The sequence below is a fragment of the Pristiophorus japonicus genome, chromosome 10 (assembly GCF_044704955.1).
Source record: "Pristiophorus japonicus isolate sPriJap1 chromosome 10, sPriJap1.hap1, whole genome shotgun sequence".
Classification (NCBI taxonomy): domain Eukaryota; kingdom Metazoa; phylum Chordata; class Chondrichthyes; family Pristiophoridae; genus Pristiophorus; species Pristiophorus japonicus.
Window position 1 is genome coordinate 129995301 of NC_091986.1, and position 18232 is coordinate 130013532.

The following is an 18232-nucleotide window of genomic DNA, read 5'->3' on the forward strand; positions in this document are numbered from 1 at the left end:
AGTTTCACGTATGCAGTTGGGTAGGCCCTGCCATGTGCCACTCTGCCAAACGCCAAATCAATCATATTTACAGTACTTGTCGAGTTTCGATTTTTCACTGATATCTGCTTTAAACTTCTTTCCGTCGTCATGCATGACTGAGCGATCGTGATAGCCCTGTTCAAGTCCAATGTCTCTACCACCAGTAGTTTATACAGGATCACCTCGTGGTTGATGCCAATTACAAAGAAGTCCCGCAGCAAGTCTGCCAACACAGCCCCGAACTTACACGCTTCCGCTAGACGTCTCAGGTCGGCAACGAATTCCGTTGCATTCTGGCCCTCTGAGCGAACGTGCGTATAAAATCTGTATCTCGAGATGATGATGCCGTCGTCTAGCTTAAGGTGGTCCTGTACCAGTGTACACAATTCTTCATACGTCCTCTCTGTTGGACTCACAGGCAGGAGTAGATTCTTTATCAGACCATAAATTTTTGGACCGCAAACCGTGAGGAACATCGCCCGGTGCCGATCTGCGTCACTGACCTCTTCCATTTTGTTGGCCACAAAGAACTGGCTCAAACAGCTCACAAAGCCTTCCCAATGTTCTCCTCCAACAATCCAATCGTGCTCATTTTTGCATGCAAAGGTTCTTGTTGCCTCGTCGCCAAATGTTGTGTATGCAATAACTGTTAGACTGAGTACTGTTTAACTCCAAGAGCTATGACTTTGGCTCTGCTTTATTAAGGCCCAAAGTAACTAATATACTAAATGGCTGGCCTTTTATACTTGGGCTGCACATACGCGCGTGCAGTCCAATGGCCTCCAACCGTGACGCCATCTAGTGACTAGTGATCGATCCCAAAAGTACATACATGACAGTGATGATGACCAAATAATCTGGATGTTGATTGAGGGATAAATATTGGCCATGATATCAGGGATAACTCCCCTGCTCTTCTTTGAAATAGTCCCATGGGATATTTTACATCCACCTGAGAGAGTAGACAGGGCCTCAGTTTAATATCTCCTCCAAAAAATGGCACACCCTTAGTACTGCACTGTCAGCTTAGATTTTTGTGCTCAAGTCTCTGGAGTGGGACTTGAACCCACAACCTTCCGACACATAGGGGAGAGTGCTATCCACTGAGGCACGGCTGACACTTAAAACAATGCTCTTTCTTCTTGTCTAACTCATGCTGCAACTTTTTCTCCTTTCTCATTGGTTTCAAAGTTATGGTGTTCCATCCCTTCCTGCAATCTGCATTCCTTTTGTTCTTGCTCTTCTTCCCATTTGTATTGCTCTCATCTTCGCTCAAGCTCTGATTGAAAGTCGTGTATTTTTAGATGAAACTGTATCCCGTTCGTTTTCTCTTTGGCCACTATTCTGGCTAATTCAAGCTCAAATCTTTTGATTTGGACATGTTATTTTAATCTCACTGTTTTTGTTCAAAGCATATCTAAATTTTAAACATTTTGAAATGCATTTGTCACCAGTGTAGTTCAGTAGTCCAGGTAGCTGCCACAAAATGGTATAAATTTGAAGCTTGTTTTAGATTTTGGGCCGAGAATTGCGGCCTGGCCAAGTGCGTACGAGTACGGACTCAGCAAGGCCTCACAAAAGCCGATTCTCGGGGCGTGATGCACATGCGCTAAAAACTGATTTTTCCAATCTGTCAAAATTTCTTCAGACAGAGTCTACGCATCCCCGCGGGAAGGATGTCCGCAGGCAGAGATTGGGCTATTTGCCCAATTCATGCCCAGCAAATAGACTTCAGACTTTTACGCCTGTTAAAAACAGGTGCATAGCTTACCTTTACCAGCGTAACACTTTTAAAACATAGAAAAATAAAATGTAATCATTCATTTTTATGTTAAAAACCCTGTCCATTAAGGTAAGTTTATTTGTAACCTTATTAAAACACATTAAAAAAAATCCCCAAATTTTTTTTCTAAAACATTTACTTACATTTAATTTCAGCAAATTTTAAATATGTGAGGTGTTTTTTTTTATTGTGCTATGTTTCGGTGTTTTAGGGGGTTATTCTCATTGATAGTAATGGGAACTCATACAAACGGAGTTCCCATTTTTATCAATGAGAATACTACTTGGTGATTGGTGGTCCAGGCCCATGTGATTGCAATAGAGATGTCTGTACGTGGAAGACAGATCCCCATATGCTGCGCAGCGAATGAAGGCCTCAGACTGGAATCCTACAGGTAGTTTCGTAGATTTTTTTCGGGTCGGGTGCTTTCGTATGAAGGAAGCCTCCGACAGAAATTTTCCCCCCAATATTTTGGATATAGTGGTGCTAGCCACTCTTACAAGTTGTCCGAGTATCTTGCGTTTAAAGATGTGCCACTCTGCCCAATATTTAATTATACAATAGCGTAACCCAAGGGTGTAACAACAGTACCTTATGTTATCTGAACTAGATATTCGGGTCGTTCACATGTGTGTGCACATGCCACTTCAATCTTTTGAATGGCGAATTGAGAAAACACTTGATAAGATAAGGACAGATATGAACTGTAAAGCTATTTTATTTCACAACCAGTGGACATACAGTCCAACAGTTGTGATTGGACTCACACAATCAATACAACTTCACATAATAATGCAAAATAATGAGCATGCTATGCTTCCCCACATCAACGAGTCACCTTGCTTGAGTTAAACAAAATAACTTACGAACATACGAACATATAGAAAATAGGTGCAGGAGTAAGCCATTCGGCCCTTCGAGCCTGCATCGCCATTCATTGAGTTCATGGCTGAACATGCAACTTCAGTACCCCATTCCTGCTTTCTCGCCATACCCCTTGATCCCCCTAGTAGTAAGGACTACATCTAACTCCTTTTTGAATATTTTTAATGAATTGGCCTCAACAACTTTCTGTGGTAGAGAATTCCACAGGTTCACCACTCTCTGGGTGAAGAAGTTTCTCCTCATCTCAGTCCTAAATGGCTTACCCCTTATCCCTTATGAACAATGACGGACAGGTAAAGACCATCTGGTCCATTGAGCCTGTCTCACAGAATTGCGATACTTTGTGTATCATAACTTATGCACTCCACCCCGCTCGAAACCATGTGATCTCCTAGGAGAGGAAAAATCATTAAAGATCCAGGCCAATTTGGGGGGAAAAAATCTGGGAAATTCCTCTCCGACCCATCTAAGCGATCAAAACTAGTCGAGGAGATCACTCTGGCCTTGAATTCCCTGCAGTACCTACCTTCTGTAAGAGGCGATCTCCACCCCAGCCAGAAACAAATCCAGCTTTTGCTTGAAGGAATTCAGTGAGTCTGCATCCACCACACGAAATGGCAGCTTGTTCCAGAGGTCTAGTATTCTCTGGGAAAAGAACCACCTCCTGACATCTAACCTAGAGCTAGCCCTATACAACTTACATTTGTGACCCCTGGTCCTACCTAACCTATTTAATTGAAATAAACTGTCAGCTGGAATACCGTCTATTCTCTTCATTATCTGATAAACCTCAATCAGATACCCCTAAGTCTACCCTTCTCTAAGGCAGAGAGTCCCAACTCTTTTAGCCTATCTTGATAATGAAGATACTTTAGACTTGGAATTAGTTTAGTGGCCCTCTTCTGCACCCTTTCTAGCGCTTCAATATTACCCACCATGCGAGGAGACCAAAACTGGACACAGTATTCCAAGTGCGGCCTGACTAAGGTCTTGTACAAGGACAAAACAGTACGTCTCATCTTACACTCAATTGTCCTATGGATACACCCCAACATCCTATTTTCTCTAGCTATCGCTGCACGGCATTGCTCGTGTACCTTTAAGGATGTATGCACTAGAATACCCAAACCTCTTTTTATCTCCACCATCTTTAATGCCTTTTCCTGAGGGATATGAATGCTGAGCATTTGCCCTGCCCACAAGCATAACACTGTACTTATCTAAGTTATACATCATTTTCCAGTCTTGAGCCCAATCTTCCAACACATTAAGATCTGCCTGAATCAGACGAGCATCTTCTACAGTTCTAACACTCACACAGATCTTGGTATCATCTGAAAATTTGCAAATTGTGCCCCCAACCCCTAAATCCAAATCATTAATAAAAATAGTAAAAAGCAACGGTCCCTGCGGGACACCACTGGTGATTGGTCTCCAAAAAGATCCAAATCCATCTATAATTACTTTCTGTCTGCATCCTGCCAGCCAGTTCTGAATCCAACTCAATATATTACCACTAATAGCAAAGGCTATTATATTAAATCTTATAGAGAAGCCTCTTATCAAAACCTTATCAAAAGTGTTTTGGAAATTGAAGTAGACAATGTCTATTGGGCTTCCCTCATCCATCAATTTTGTAACTTCTTCAAAAAATACAATTAGATTTGTAAGACATGACCTTTTTATTATGGAGCCATGTTGGGTGTCCCTAATATGACCTTCCCTATCCAAGTATTCATATATTGCATCCCTTGTGATTCATTCAAGCATCTTACCTATTACTGATGTTAAACTGGTGGGCTTATAGTTACCAGGGTCTGTCTTGTCACCTTTTTTTAAAAATGGGGACTACATTAGCCTCCTTCCAATCTGTAGGAACAATTCCAGAGTGCAGTGAGCTATTAAAAATACAGGCCAGGGGCTCGCACAGCACATGTCCCATCTCCCGGAAGACCCTCGGTTAGATATCATCCAGCCCAGCTGCTCTATTTTCTAGTTCTTAATTCTTTTTAAAACAATGGCCCTGAAATTCTGGTCGGAGGCTTCCCACGGGCAATTGCCTCCGACCTGAAACATTTCTACGCAAGTACCTGGTGGTCCGGGAGGAGCCTACGATTCCAGTGAGGAGGCCTTCTCTTCCTGTGCTGTGAAGCGCGCTCCCGTCCTTCAGGTTCCCACGCAGAAGGTGCCGTATCATGTGACTGCTCAGCCAAGCAAGTACAGTATCCCACAGTTTTTTCATTAATAGCAATGAGAACTCCATATCTACGAGTTCTCATTGCTATTAATGAGAAAAAAAAAACAAAGACACTAAACACATGTAATAAAAAATAAAAAACACACCTCACATAATTAAAATTAATTGAAATTAAAGTTACTAAATATCCGAGAGAATTTTTTTTTCCGAGTTTTTAAAAAGTTTTTTAAATTATGGTTAAAAATAAATGTAACGTAGGGTTTTTAAAAATTATGTGTTTTTAAAATTTAATTTAATTATATTTTTGGATGTTAAACTCTTACGCCTGTAAAAGTAGGCTATGTGCCTGCTTTTATCAGGCACATGAATTTTGAGGACATTTGCTGGACAAGATATGGGTAAATACCGCAATCTTGCCCTTGCAAATGTCCACACTCCCAATATGCGGAGGATCTGTCAAGCTCCAGCTTGACAGATTGGAAAAGCCAGTTTTCAGCGCACGCACATTGTGCGCTGAAAACCAACTTTTCCGATGCCTTCCTAGGTCCGTAGAAACTTCGTACGGACCCATAGAAGCAGGAATTTTAGGGCCAATGTGCCAAATATTCTGGTCTCGCCAGATTCGTACGAAGTGTGCATGGACCTGGTGAGGCCTCGCAAAAGCTGTTTTTTGGGGCGCGATGCGCATGCGCCGAAAAGCGGCTTTTCCGATCCATCAAGATTTCTCTTGACAGATCCTCCGCATCCCCGGGAGAAGGACATTCGCACGGGAGAGATTGGGCTATTTGCCCATCTCCTGCCCAGCGAATGTCCTTCAAGCTCTTATGCCTGGTAAAAGCAGGTGTATAGCCTACTTTTGCCAGTGTAAGAGTTTTAAAACATATAAAAATTAAATTTAATCATACATTTTTAAGTTAAAACCCAGTCTATTAAGGTAAGTTTATTTTTAACGCTATTAAAACACATTAAACAAAAATTCCCCCCAAAATATATTTTTTCTAAAACATTTAATTACATTTAATTTCAATTAATTTTAAATATGTGAGGGGTTTCTTGTTTTAGGAAGGTTTTCTCATTGATCTCGTATCAACGGAGATCCCATTTTTATCAATGAGAATACTACCTAGTGATTGGTGGTCCAGGCCCACATGACTCCAGCATTTCTGTACATACAGGGAAATCCTCTCCACGTACGCTGTGCATCGAATGAAGGCCTCCAACCGGAATCGAAGGCACCTCCGTGACCACCAGGTATTTTTTCGGGTCGGAGGCGTTCATTCGAAGGAAGCCTCTGATCACAATTTCTCCCCTAATATGTTTATCTATCTTAATGTTACTAACAAAACTAGTATTATTAAATTCTAATATTCGATCATCACCTTCAAGGATGAAGACTGATGCAAAGGACTCATTTAAAATTTCTCTTTACCTAGTGCGTCGTTAGTAACCTGTCCTTGAACACCCTTCAGGGGCCCAATACAGTCTTTGATAGTTCTCTGATTCTACACATAACTAAAAAAGCTCTTCCCATTACTGCCACAGTTGTCTACAATCCTTTTCTCCATTAGCTTTTTTGCTGATTTAATGTTTTCTTAAGCAGTTCCTTGTATGCAACGCTGTTTATTTGAGTATAAATGTTTTTAATTTATAGAAACATTTCTGTTTACATCTTATTTGTCTTTGTACATCACCAGTGAGCCACCTTGGCTTTTCCTTCTTTAGATTTCGGGTTCACGTTTGTTTTCCACATTTTCCACTTTCCATTTATATTCAACATCGGCCTCATCACCACCGAGGAGGGTTGGCCAATTTACCCACCTAGCTTATTGTCATTTCAACCACTTTTGATCCCTCAGTGCTTGTTTCAAAATTATGTGAATTGGGAGGGGGCATGTGGTGGTCGGCACCTCCCAATTGCCTCCTCCCCGCTCCTGAACTCACTTTAGGTTCTTGATCAGTATCTCAACTGGCTGATCAAGCTTCTCGCCCCCCCGCCCTATCCTGCCCAATCCCACTCCGTGATTGTCGAGCTGCATCTGGGGTAGCGACAGCCACATACAGTTCACCAGTACGATACTAATGAGGCCAGCAGACTAATTTGATGCGGTCCTGCTGTTGCTCATTCGGCGTGTGCAACATACCAGGCTAACAAATTGCTTATTGTTTTCAATCTTTGGGGAAACAACTTCAATGCCTTGCTCATTGTCATTTTAACAATGATTTGCTCCTCAGTGCTTGTTTCAAAACTTGTATTAATACAGTTCGTTTTAAAAACCTGACACTTCAATGTAATTCTTTTCTAAAAGGTCAAAAAATCGTGAAACATGATAGTGGGTGGCATTGAAGAAATTAGGCTGGAGAGGACAAGCAAAGATGGGAGAGAAATTATATAATGATATGGTTGCTGTGGGCAGCTACCTGGGTGGTCTAAATATTACAGTCAAAGAAATCCATTAGCTCTTCACACTCTGGAGGTCAGGGTGAACAGGATAGGGGAAAAGGAGATTGAGGAGACAGCTGGTCATAGAGAAGAGGAGCCTTATGTCCTTGCCCTCCAAGTAGGTTGAGGCATGGTAGAACGTGACATGATTGAGCCAGATCTAATAATGAATAACTAGACTTGTTGTGCATCAAGTTTCTGGCCTCTAACATAGTGGAGTGAGGATGAGTTTTGTAGCAGTGGGAAAAGCAAGTAGAGACGGTGAGTGATTTGGTGGGAACAATGGCATAGAAGGCAGAAGCAATGGAGCAAAAGCAGCAGAGGAGAGGCAGTTGAGAGTTTGAGGATTAGACTTGGCTATAATGCTACCCAGTGGATGAATAGCCTTCAGGTAGGGTAATAAAGTTTAATCAATTACAAAAAGTTACCTCTCATTTTAAGGGACTGTAGCAGTAATGGTGTGCCCTCCAGTACATCAACTAGCCAACTTTTAAACTTTTTGGCAAAGGATCGAGCACTCTGAAGATGTTGCACAGAAAAGTCACCTAGAAAATCGCATAGAAGAATTTCTTCTATCATCTGCTGACACAGTAAATGTGGACAGTAAATAATGGTTAAACTAGGCTTTTCATCATATCAGCAAGTGACTTTGAAACTTACTTTTCATCTCAGATAACTTTCAGACTATTTTACATAAAGTATTAACCAAGCATAATCATTAACACCACAGCAATAAAGCCTTAAAATCTTAGTGAATGCACACACTCATGTTGCATTTTATTCTGAGGATAATCATTCAAACTGCTATTAAAAATGAACTGAAGGGCAGATACAATCAAATAAAATTAATGCAAATTTGGGGAGAGTTCACATTAATAAAAAATTTAAAAAGAGGAGCAGCAATGTGATGCAGCATGTTAATGCTCTAACATACTCTGATACGGTGGAATTAGAGGATGTGGTTCATAATGCACAATAAATTTTCAATCTTAAAGTGCCATCAATTGAGGCAAGGTGCTTCTTCAGAGGAATGGAGGAAAAATTGCAGTTACCATTGCCTGTTTCCTTACACCTTTCAATGGTCAGCAGCTGCAAAGACAGATGCCTGACAGCAGATCTCACAGAGTCTTTACTGGGGGATGGTGTGTGCTGTGTGCAAGGATATCTAAAAAAAATCATTTCAAAAGGGGTAAACCAAAAAAGAAAGTATAATTATTAGTAGATAATATTATTTATATTCAAATGATCTCAATGCTGTAAGTAAATGCTGAACATTTGAATAAAACTTCAGTACATAATTTCATAAAAATATTCCTCATCTAAATACAACTTGCATATTTTCTTTGTATTTTTTATTGCATATGCTGTAATTATTAATCTATTGATTTCACAAGGCTCTACAACTATTAAGCGTTGTTTAGTAACAACTCATTTCAACGTTCTGGGAAAACTACCTTTGCCAGTGTTAGTATTGTCAAGCTATTACTGTTTTTATTTGTCAATGAAATAAGTAATGATTTCCTAAAATAAAGATTACAACCAAGGGAATATGCTAATGTATTGCATGCAGGCTGTAATAGAGCTCCATCTAGTGGACTACTGTGGTAATGCAACTACTGATGTAAATAATAAAAGGGTCATGTGGCAAAGTCAGATGATGGCAGTTTTCTGTTGAGAGCCATCTTGTGTGCAGTGTGCTTCTTATTGATGTGGTAAGGAAATATATCACATTGGCGATGAGGATAGGATTTCTGGATTCCCTAGCTGAAATATTTGTTGGTGGATGTTCCTGCCAACCAACAGAAAAGCTAAAAATCCAAAGTAAATTTCAAGCACACTTGGCTGAACTGTCGACATTGCCAGAGTCCAGATGACCGTGCCTATGGGAATAATAGGGCACTTGGGTGAGTTTTGTCGCGATCGAGAGACTTTCGGAGCGTATGTGGAGTGGCTGAAAACGTTTTTCACTGCAAATAACATTGTTGAAGTCACCGATGATGAAAACCATAACCGGGTGGTTTTAGAAAGGAAACAGGCTATTTTCTTGACTGAAGCAGGCACCGAGGTGCCAAAGCACACATCACTGATTCAGCACTGCAGTCCTGAAGCCCTGGAAATTGTTGAAAGTTATCGTTTTGGAACACGAGATCAATTAATTGACGAAGGTATCAGTAAGTATATTGTAGCTTTAATAAAACTATCCATTCACTGTTATTTGGGAAACTTTCAGGACCGAGCATTGTGTGAACGCTTTGTTTGTGGGATGAAAAATGAAGCAATCAGCAGAAAGTTGTTGACAACCCCTAACTTGACTTTTGATTTAGCTTGTGAGACAGCTATGTCGATGGATATGGTCCACCAATACTCCCGAGAATTTTGTGCCATTTCCAGTCATCAGACAACCGAGGTGAATTGCCTGCAGGTTAAAAGTCATCATCATCATAGGCAGTCCCTATCGAGGAAGACTTGCTTCCACTCTAAAAGTGTATACAGTCCAATGTGGGAATTACAGTCTCTGTCACAAGTGGGGCAGACAGTGGTTGAAGGAAAGGGTGGGTGGGGGAGCCTGGTGTGCCGCATGCTACTTCCGCTGTCTGCGCTTGATTTCTGCATGCTCTTGGCGTCGAGACTCGAGGTGCTCAGCGCCCTCCCGGAGGCTCTTCCTCCATTTTTGGTGGTCTTGGGCCAGGGATTCCCAGGTGCTGGTGAGGATGTTGCACTTTATCAAGGAGGCTTTGAGGGTGTTCTTGAAACGTTTCCTCTGCCCACCTGGGGCTTGCTTGCCATGTAGGAGTTCCGAGCAGAGTGCTTGCTTAGGGAATCTTGTGTCAGGCATGCGGATGATGTAGCATGCCCAACGGAGCTGGTCGAGCGTGGTGAATGCTTCGATGCTGGGGATGTTGACCTGAGCAAGAACACTGACGTTGGTGCATCTATCCCCCCAGTGGATTTGCAGGATCTTGCAAAAGCAGCGTTGATGGCACTTCTCCAGCACTTTGAGATGTCTGCTGTATATGGTCCATGTCTCTGAGTCATATAGGAGGGTGGGTATCACTACTGCCCTATAGACCATAAGCTTGGTGCCAGATTTGAGGTCCTGGTCTTCAAACACTCAGGGCCCGAATTAGATGGACTCACCACCCATTGCAGACGACTGCCGCCCACTGCCACCGACATTCCTCTTCGGGTTCCGCCCACTTTCTTTTTGGGCTGGAGGAGGTGCGAGAGGAGAGCTGCCGGGAACTGCCTGCTGACATCAGCGGATGGCCGAGTGGCGTAAGTAACCTCCCCTTGCCGAGATGCCGTATTTATGCGGGCGGGAGTTGGCGGGAGATGGTGCTAGAAAAGGGGTGGACTGCTGCGAGGAGGCTGGTCTGTTCCCAATGGTAGATATAAAGATCCTGAAAAAAGGTTAGCAAACTTAAAAAAAAAATTTTCACAGCCACTTACCTCAATGGTGTCCCCTGAAGGTCTTCCGATGGATTTCTTTTTTTTCCTGATGACTTTACTTTTCAGCTCTTCGACCCTCCGTGGGCCCGACTCCATCCTTGGCGGCACTTGGCAGCAAGCACCTCTGCCACCAAGAATGAGAACTCCCGCTGGCTGCAGCCCAAATTGGTGGCGTATGTCGCAGATTTGCCTTCTGCCGACCTTCAATCACTAAGGAAGTGGTACTCAGTAAGATAACGAGACTAAAGGCGGATAAATCTCCTGGACTTGATGGCTTGCATCCTAGGGTCTTAAGATAAGTAGCGGCAGGAATAGTGGATGCATTGGTTGTAATTTACCAAAATTCCCTGGATTCTGGGGAGGTCCCAGTGGATTGGAAAACTGCAAATGTTATGCCCCTATTTAAAAAAGGAGGCAGACGAAAAGCAGGAAACTATAGACTGGTTAGCCTAACATCTGTGATTGGGAAAATGTTCGAGTCCATTATTAAAGCAGCAATAGCAGGACATTTGGAAAAGCATAATTCGGTCAGGCAGAGTCAGCATGGATTTATGAGGGGGAAGTCATTTTTGACAAATTTGCTGGAATTCTTTGAGGATGTAATGAACAGGGTGGATAAAGGGGAACCAGTGGAAGTGCTGCATTTGGACTTCCACATAAAAGGTTACTGCACAAGATAAAAGTTCACGGGGTTGGGAGTAATATATTAGCATGGATAGAGGATTGGCTAACTAACAGAAAACAGAGAGTCGGGATAAATGGTTCATTCTCTGGTTGGCAATCAGTAACTAGTGGGGTGCCGCAGGGATCAGTGCTGGGACCCCAATTATTTATAATCTATATTAACAACTTGGAAGAAGGGACCGAGTGTAACGTAGCCAAGTTTCCTGACGATACAAAGGTGGGAGGAAAAGCAATGTGTAAGGAATACACAAAAAATCTGCAAAAGGACATAGACAGGCTAAGTAAGTGGGCAAAAATTTGGCAGATGGAGTATAATGTTGGAAAGTGTGAGGTTATGCACTTTGGCAGAAAAAAAAAATCAAAGAGCAAGTTATTATTTAAATGAAGACAAATTGCCAAGTGCTGCAATACAGCAGGACCTGGGGGTGCGTGTGCATGAAACACAAAAGGTTAGTATGCAGATAGAGCAAGTGATCAGGAAGGCCAATGGAATCTTGGCCTTTATTACAAAGGGAATGGAGTATAAAAGCAGGGAAGTCTTGATACAGTTATACAGGGTATTGGTGAGGCCACACCTGGATACTGCGTACAGTTTTGGTTTCCATATTTACGAAAGGATATACTTGCTTTGGAGGCAGTTCAGAGAAGGTTCACTAGGTTGATTCCGGAGATGAGGGGGTTGACTTATGAGGAAAGATTGAGGAGGTTGGGCTTCTACTCATTGGAATTCAGAAGAATGAGAGATGATCTTATCGAAACGTATAAGATTATGAGGGGGCTTGACAAGGTGGATGCAGAGAGGATGTTTCCACTGATAGGGGAGACTAGAACTAGGGGGCATAATCTTAGAATAAGGAGATGTGGAGGAATTTCATCTCTCAGAGGGTTGTAAATCTGTGGCATTTGCTGCCTTAGAAAGCTGTGGAATCCAGGACATTGAATAAATTCAAGACAGAGATAGACAACTTTTTATCTGATAAGGGATTAAGGGGTATGGGGAGCAGGCAGGGAAGTGGACCTGAGTCCATGATTGGATCAGCCATGATCATATTAAATGGTGGAGCAGGCTCGAGGAGCCATATGGTCTACTCCTGCTCCTATTTCTTATGTTCTTATGTTCTTATCTTATAGCCATTACAGATATGTGATTACAAGGTGACCAGGACGGGGAACTAAATATTCAGCGGTATTTGACAATTCTGAAGGACAGACAAAAAGGAAAAGGATGTGGGGTAGCACTGTTAATAAAGGATGAGATCAGTGTGTTAGTGAGCAACGATATTGGCTCAGAGGATCAAGATGTTGAATCAGTTTGGGTGGAGAAAAAGAATAATAAAGGGAAAAAGTCGCTGGTGGGTGTAGTTTATAGGCCCCCTAATAGAAGCTACACCGTCGGACAGAGTATAAATCAAGAAATTAATAAAGAAATGGCAATAATCATGGGCAATTTTAACTTCATATTGATCGGACAAAACAAATTGGCCAGGGTAGCCTTGAGGAAGAGTTCATAGAGTGTATCCGGGATAGTTTCCACGTTGTGGGGAGCAGGCTATCTTAGATCTGGTACTGTGTAATGAGACAGGATTAATAAATGATCTCTTGGTAAAGGATCCTCTAGGAATGAGTAACCATAACATGGTTAAATTTCAAATTCAGTTGGAGCGTGAGAAAGTTGGTTCTCAAACTAGGGCCTTAAGCTTAAATAAAGGAGACTACAAAGGTATGAGGGCAGAGTTGGCTAAAGTGGACTGGGAAAATAGACTAAAGTATAGGATGTTTGATGAGCAGTGGCAGACATTTAACGAGGTATTTCATAACTCACAACAAAAATATATCCCAATGAGAAGGAAAGACTGTAAGAGAAGGGATAATTATTCGTGGTTAATTGAGGAAATAAGGGAGGGTATCAAATTGAAAACAAGGGCATACAATGTGGCCAAGAATAGTGGGAGGCCAGTGAATTGGGAATTTTTTAAAAGCCAGCAAAGAACAATTAAAAAAATGATTAAGAGAGAGAAGATAGATTATGAAAGTAAACGAGCACGAAATATAAAAACAGATAATAAGAGTTTCTACAGGTACATAAAAAGGAAAAGAGTAGCTAAAATAAGTGTTGGTCCCTTAGAAGATGAGACTGGGGAATTAATAATGGAGAACAGGGAAATGGTAGAGACGTTGAACAAATATTTTGTATCGGTCTTCACGGTAGAAGACATTAAAAACATCCCAACAGTGGATAATCAAGGTGCTATCGGGAGAAAGCAACTTAATACAATCACTATCACTAATGAAGTAGTACTGGGTAAAATTATGGGACTAAAGGCGGACAAGTCCCCTGGACCTGATGCCTTACATCCTAGGGTCTGAAAAGAAGTGGCTGCAGAGATAGTGGATGCATTGGTTGTAATCTACCAATATACCTGGATTCTGGGGCGGTCCCAGTGGATTGGAAAACCGCAAATGTAATGCCCCTGTTTAAAAAAGGAGGCAGACGAAAAGCAGGAAACTATAGACTGGTTAGCCTAACATCTGTGGTCGGGAAAATGTTCTCGTCCATTATTAAAGAAGCAGTAGCAGGACATTTGGAAAAGCATAATTCGGTCAGGCAGAATCAGCCTGGATTTATGAAGGGGAAGTCATGTTGACAAATTTGCTGGAATTCTTTGAGGATGTAACGAGCAAGGTGGATAAGGGAGAACCAGTAGATGTGGTGCATTTAGATTTCCAGAAGGCATTCGATAAGGTGCCACATAAGAGGTTAGTACACAAGATAAAAGTTCACGGGGTTGGGGTAATATATTAGCATGAATAGAGGATTGGCTAACTAACAGAAAATTGAGAGTCGGGATAAATGGGTCATTTTCTGGTTGGCAAACAGTGACTAGTGGGGTGCCGCAGGTATCGGTGCTGGGTCCTCAACTATTTACAATCTATTTTAATGACTTGGATGAAGGGACCGATTGTAATGTAGCCAAGTTTTCTGATGATACAAAGATGGGTGGGAAAGCAAATTGTTTGGAGGACACAAAAAATCTGCAAAGGGATATAGACAGGCTGAATGAGTGGGCAAAAATTTGGCAGATAGAGTAAAATGTGGGGAAATGTAAGATTATCCACTTTGGCAAAAATAATAGAAAAGCAAATTATAATTTAAATGGAGAAAAATTGCTAAGTGCTACAGTACAGAGGGACCTGGGGGTCCTTGTGCACGATACACAAAAAGTTAGTATGCAGGTACAGCAAGTAATCAGGAAGGCAAATGGAATGTTAGCTTTTATTGCAAGGGGAATAGAGTATAAAAACAAAGAAGTCCTGCTATAACTGTAGAGGGTATTGGTAAGGCCACACCTGGAGTACCGCTTACAGTTTTGGTCTCTGTATTTAAGGAAGGATATACTTGCATTGGAGGCTGTTCTGAGAAGGTTCACTAGGTTGATTCTGGAGATGAGGGGGTTGACTTATGAAGATGGGTTGAGTAGGTTGGGCCTATACTGATTGGAGTTCAGAAGAATGAAAGGTGATTTTATAGAAACATATAAGATAATGAGGGGGCTCAACAAGATGGATGCAGAGAGGATATTTTCACTCATAGGGGAAACTAAAACTAGGGGACATCATCTCAGAATAAAGGACCGCCCATTAAAAACTGAGACAAAGAGGAATTTCTTCTCTCAGAGGGTTGTAAATCTGTGGAATTCTCTCCAGAGAGTTGTGGAGGCTGGGTCATTGAATCTATTTAAGGCGGAGATAGACAGAATTTTGAGCGATAAGTAAAGGGTTAAGGGGAGCAGGCAGGAAAGTGGAGCTGAGTCCATGATCAGATCAGCCATGATCTTACTGAATGGCGGAGCAGGCTCGAGGGGCCAAATAACTGACTCCTGCTTCTATTTCTTATGTTCTTATGTTCTTGGGCAGGCGGCGGCCGTCATCAAATTTGGACCGCTCTTCCGCAGCCGACCGAAGGCTGCGCTGGCACACTGGAGGCGGTGTTGGACCTTGGCATCGATGTCTGCCCTTGCTGATAGTAGGCTCCTGAGGTACATGTTGTCTAAGGCCGCACTGTGGATTTTGATGATCAGGGGGCAGGTCGGTGGAGGATCTTTGTGTTATGCATGTTTAGCGTAAGGCGCATGCTTCCGTACGCCTTGGTGTTAAAAGTAAAAGGTAGTTGGGCCCCAAGGCCTCGGTAACTGGCCAAGGTAACAATGAATTAAAGTTGTGCTATTGGTGCCTGGGACAACACATCGCTCAAAGCTGTCCATATGTGAAGGTAGAGTGTTGCTTCTGCAAGAAAACTGGGCATCTTGTGAAGGTTTGCCGACTGAAGAGTAAACTGATATTCAATGCTGGAAATAGAAATCATCAGACACTACATAGCATTGAAGAAAAACAACAGGACGAGCAGGTTCTGGAGATACATGTCATCAGGAGCACGAGGGTACCTAACAGTGATCTGCAAAGTATCATCATCCAAGTAGACATTGCAGGAAGCAGGATACCCCTGCAAATCGACACTGATGCATCTGTGAATGTAGTATCGGAATCCCTATATCTGTACAAGTTGCGTGATTTTCGTCTGGAGAAGTCGAAGATAGAGCTGCAAGGTTACTCAGGAGAGAAAATTCCTGTTGTAGGAATTATCACCGTACCAGTGAAATACAAGGATCCGTTTCAGAGCTTGATTCTCATAGTAGTGGCAGGAGACAAGCCTGCCTTAATAGGTAGAAATTGGTTGGGATTACTGAAGCTGGATTGGAATGAGATTTTTTGTGTGGAAACAAAATTTCCATCAAAAGATGATGTCATCAAGCAGCATCAAAGATGTTCTGCGAAACAGGCAGTCCGATACAAGACTTCAAGGTGAGTGTCTGAGTGCAGGACGCAAGATAAGTTTGCTGCAAGCCATGTCCTGTACCATACGCACTCAAGGAGAAAGTTGAGTAAGAACTCAAAAGTCTAGAAACTGAGAACATTATCTCTAAGATAGATCGAAGTAATTAGGCTACACCCATTGTTGTTGTACCTAAGTCAAATGGTAGTGCTGATGCTATGTCCAGGTTGCCATCCCCATCACAAGTTACACCCAATAGTGAAGAAGTGTTCTATTTTTCATACATTGATGAACTGCCAGTCACAGCTGAGGAGACTGGCAGAGCAACCAAATGTGATCCATTTATGTCAAAGGTGTAAGATTACATAGCAAATGGCTGTCCAAACCAGGTATCAAAGAAATATATTCATCCATACTTCATTCGTAGGAATGAATCGTCAGTGAATAAAGACTGTATCATGTGGGATGCAAGAATAGTTCTCCCAAATAAGTTCAGGTCCAAATTGTTTGGAGATCTTCATGACCAACACCTGGGAATGTGCTTGACCAAGAGTTTTGCAAACAGTTACTTATGGTGGCCAGGTTCAGATAAACATAGAAACATAGAAAATAGATGCAGGAGCAGGCCATTCGGCCCTTCGAGACTTCACCGCCATTCAATATGATCATGGCTGATCATTCAAGCTCAGTACCCCACCCCAGCCTTCTCCATAACCCCTGATCCCTTTAGCCATAAGGGCCACATCTAACTCCCTTTTGAATATATCCAACGAACTGGACTCAACAACTTTCTGTGGCAGAGAATTCCACAGGTTCACAACTCTCGAGGTGAAAAAGTTTCTCCTTATCTCGGTCCTATATGGCTTACCCCTTATCCTTAGACTGTGTCCCCTGGTTCTGGACTTCCCAAACATCAGGAACATTCACCCTGCATCTAACCTGTCCAGTCCCGTCAGAACTGTATATGTTTCTATGAGATCCCCTCTCATTCTTCTAAATTCCAGTGAATATAAGCCTAGCCGATCCAGTCTTTCCTCATATGTCAGTCCTGCCATCCCGCGAATCAGTTTGGTGAACCTTCTCTGCACTCCCTCAATAGCAAGCACGTCCTTCCTCTGATTAGGAGATCAAAACTGCACACAATACTCAAGGTGTGGTCTCACCAATGCCCTGTACAACTGCAGCAAGACCTCCATGCTCCTATACTCGAATCCTCTCGCTATGAAGGCCAGCATGTCATTTGCTTTCTTTATTGCCTGCTGTACCAGCATGCCTATCTTCAATGACTGATGTGCCATGACACCCAGATCTCATTGCACCTCCCCTTTTACTAATCTGTCACCGTTCAGATAATAATCTGCCTTCCTGTTTTTGCCACCAAAGTGGATAACCTCACATTTATCCACATTATACTGCATCTGCCATGCATTTGTCCACTCACCTAACCTGTCCAAGTACCCCTGCAGCCTCTTAGCATCCTCCTCGCAGCTTGCAATTCCTCCCAGCTTCGTGTCATCTAAAAACTTGGAGATATTACATTCAATTTCTTCATCTAAATCATTAATGTATATTGTAAATAGCTGAGGTCCCAGTACTGAACTCTGCGGCACCCCATTAGTCACTGTCTGCCATTCTGAAAAGGACCCGTTTATTCCCACTCGTTGCTTCCTGTCTGCCAACCATTTCTCTATCTATGTCAATACATTACCCCCAATACCATGTGCCTTAATTTTGTACACTAATCTCTTGTGTGGGACCTTGTCAAAAGCCTTTTGAAAGTCCAAATACACCACATCTACTGGTTCTCCCTTATTCACTCTACTAGTTACATCCTCAAAAAACTCTAGAAGATTTGTCAAGCATGATAAAGATATAGAGTACATAGAAACATAGAAAATAGGTGCAGGAGTAGGCCATTCGGCCCTTCTAGCCTGCACCGCC

The 18232-nt window shown here is 42.3% G+C and overlaps 1 protein-coding gene across 1 annotated transcript in view; it reads right to left on the reverse strand.

Annotated features, from left to right (window-relative positions):
• The window catches only part of LOC139274621 (DNA-binding protein RFX8-like), a 75670-nt gene extending 67765 nt beyond the window's left edge, over positions 1-7905 (reverse strand). Inside the window, exon 1 of the mRNA XM_070891299.1 lies at positions 7755-7905. Coding sequence (XP_070747400.1) covers positions 7755-7905 — 151 coding nt within the window. The remainder of the gene's footprint in view (positions 1-7754) is intronic.
• Between the last annotated feature and the right edge of the window lie 10327 nt (positions 7906-18232).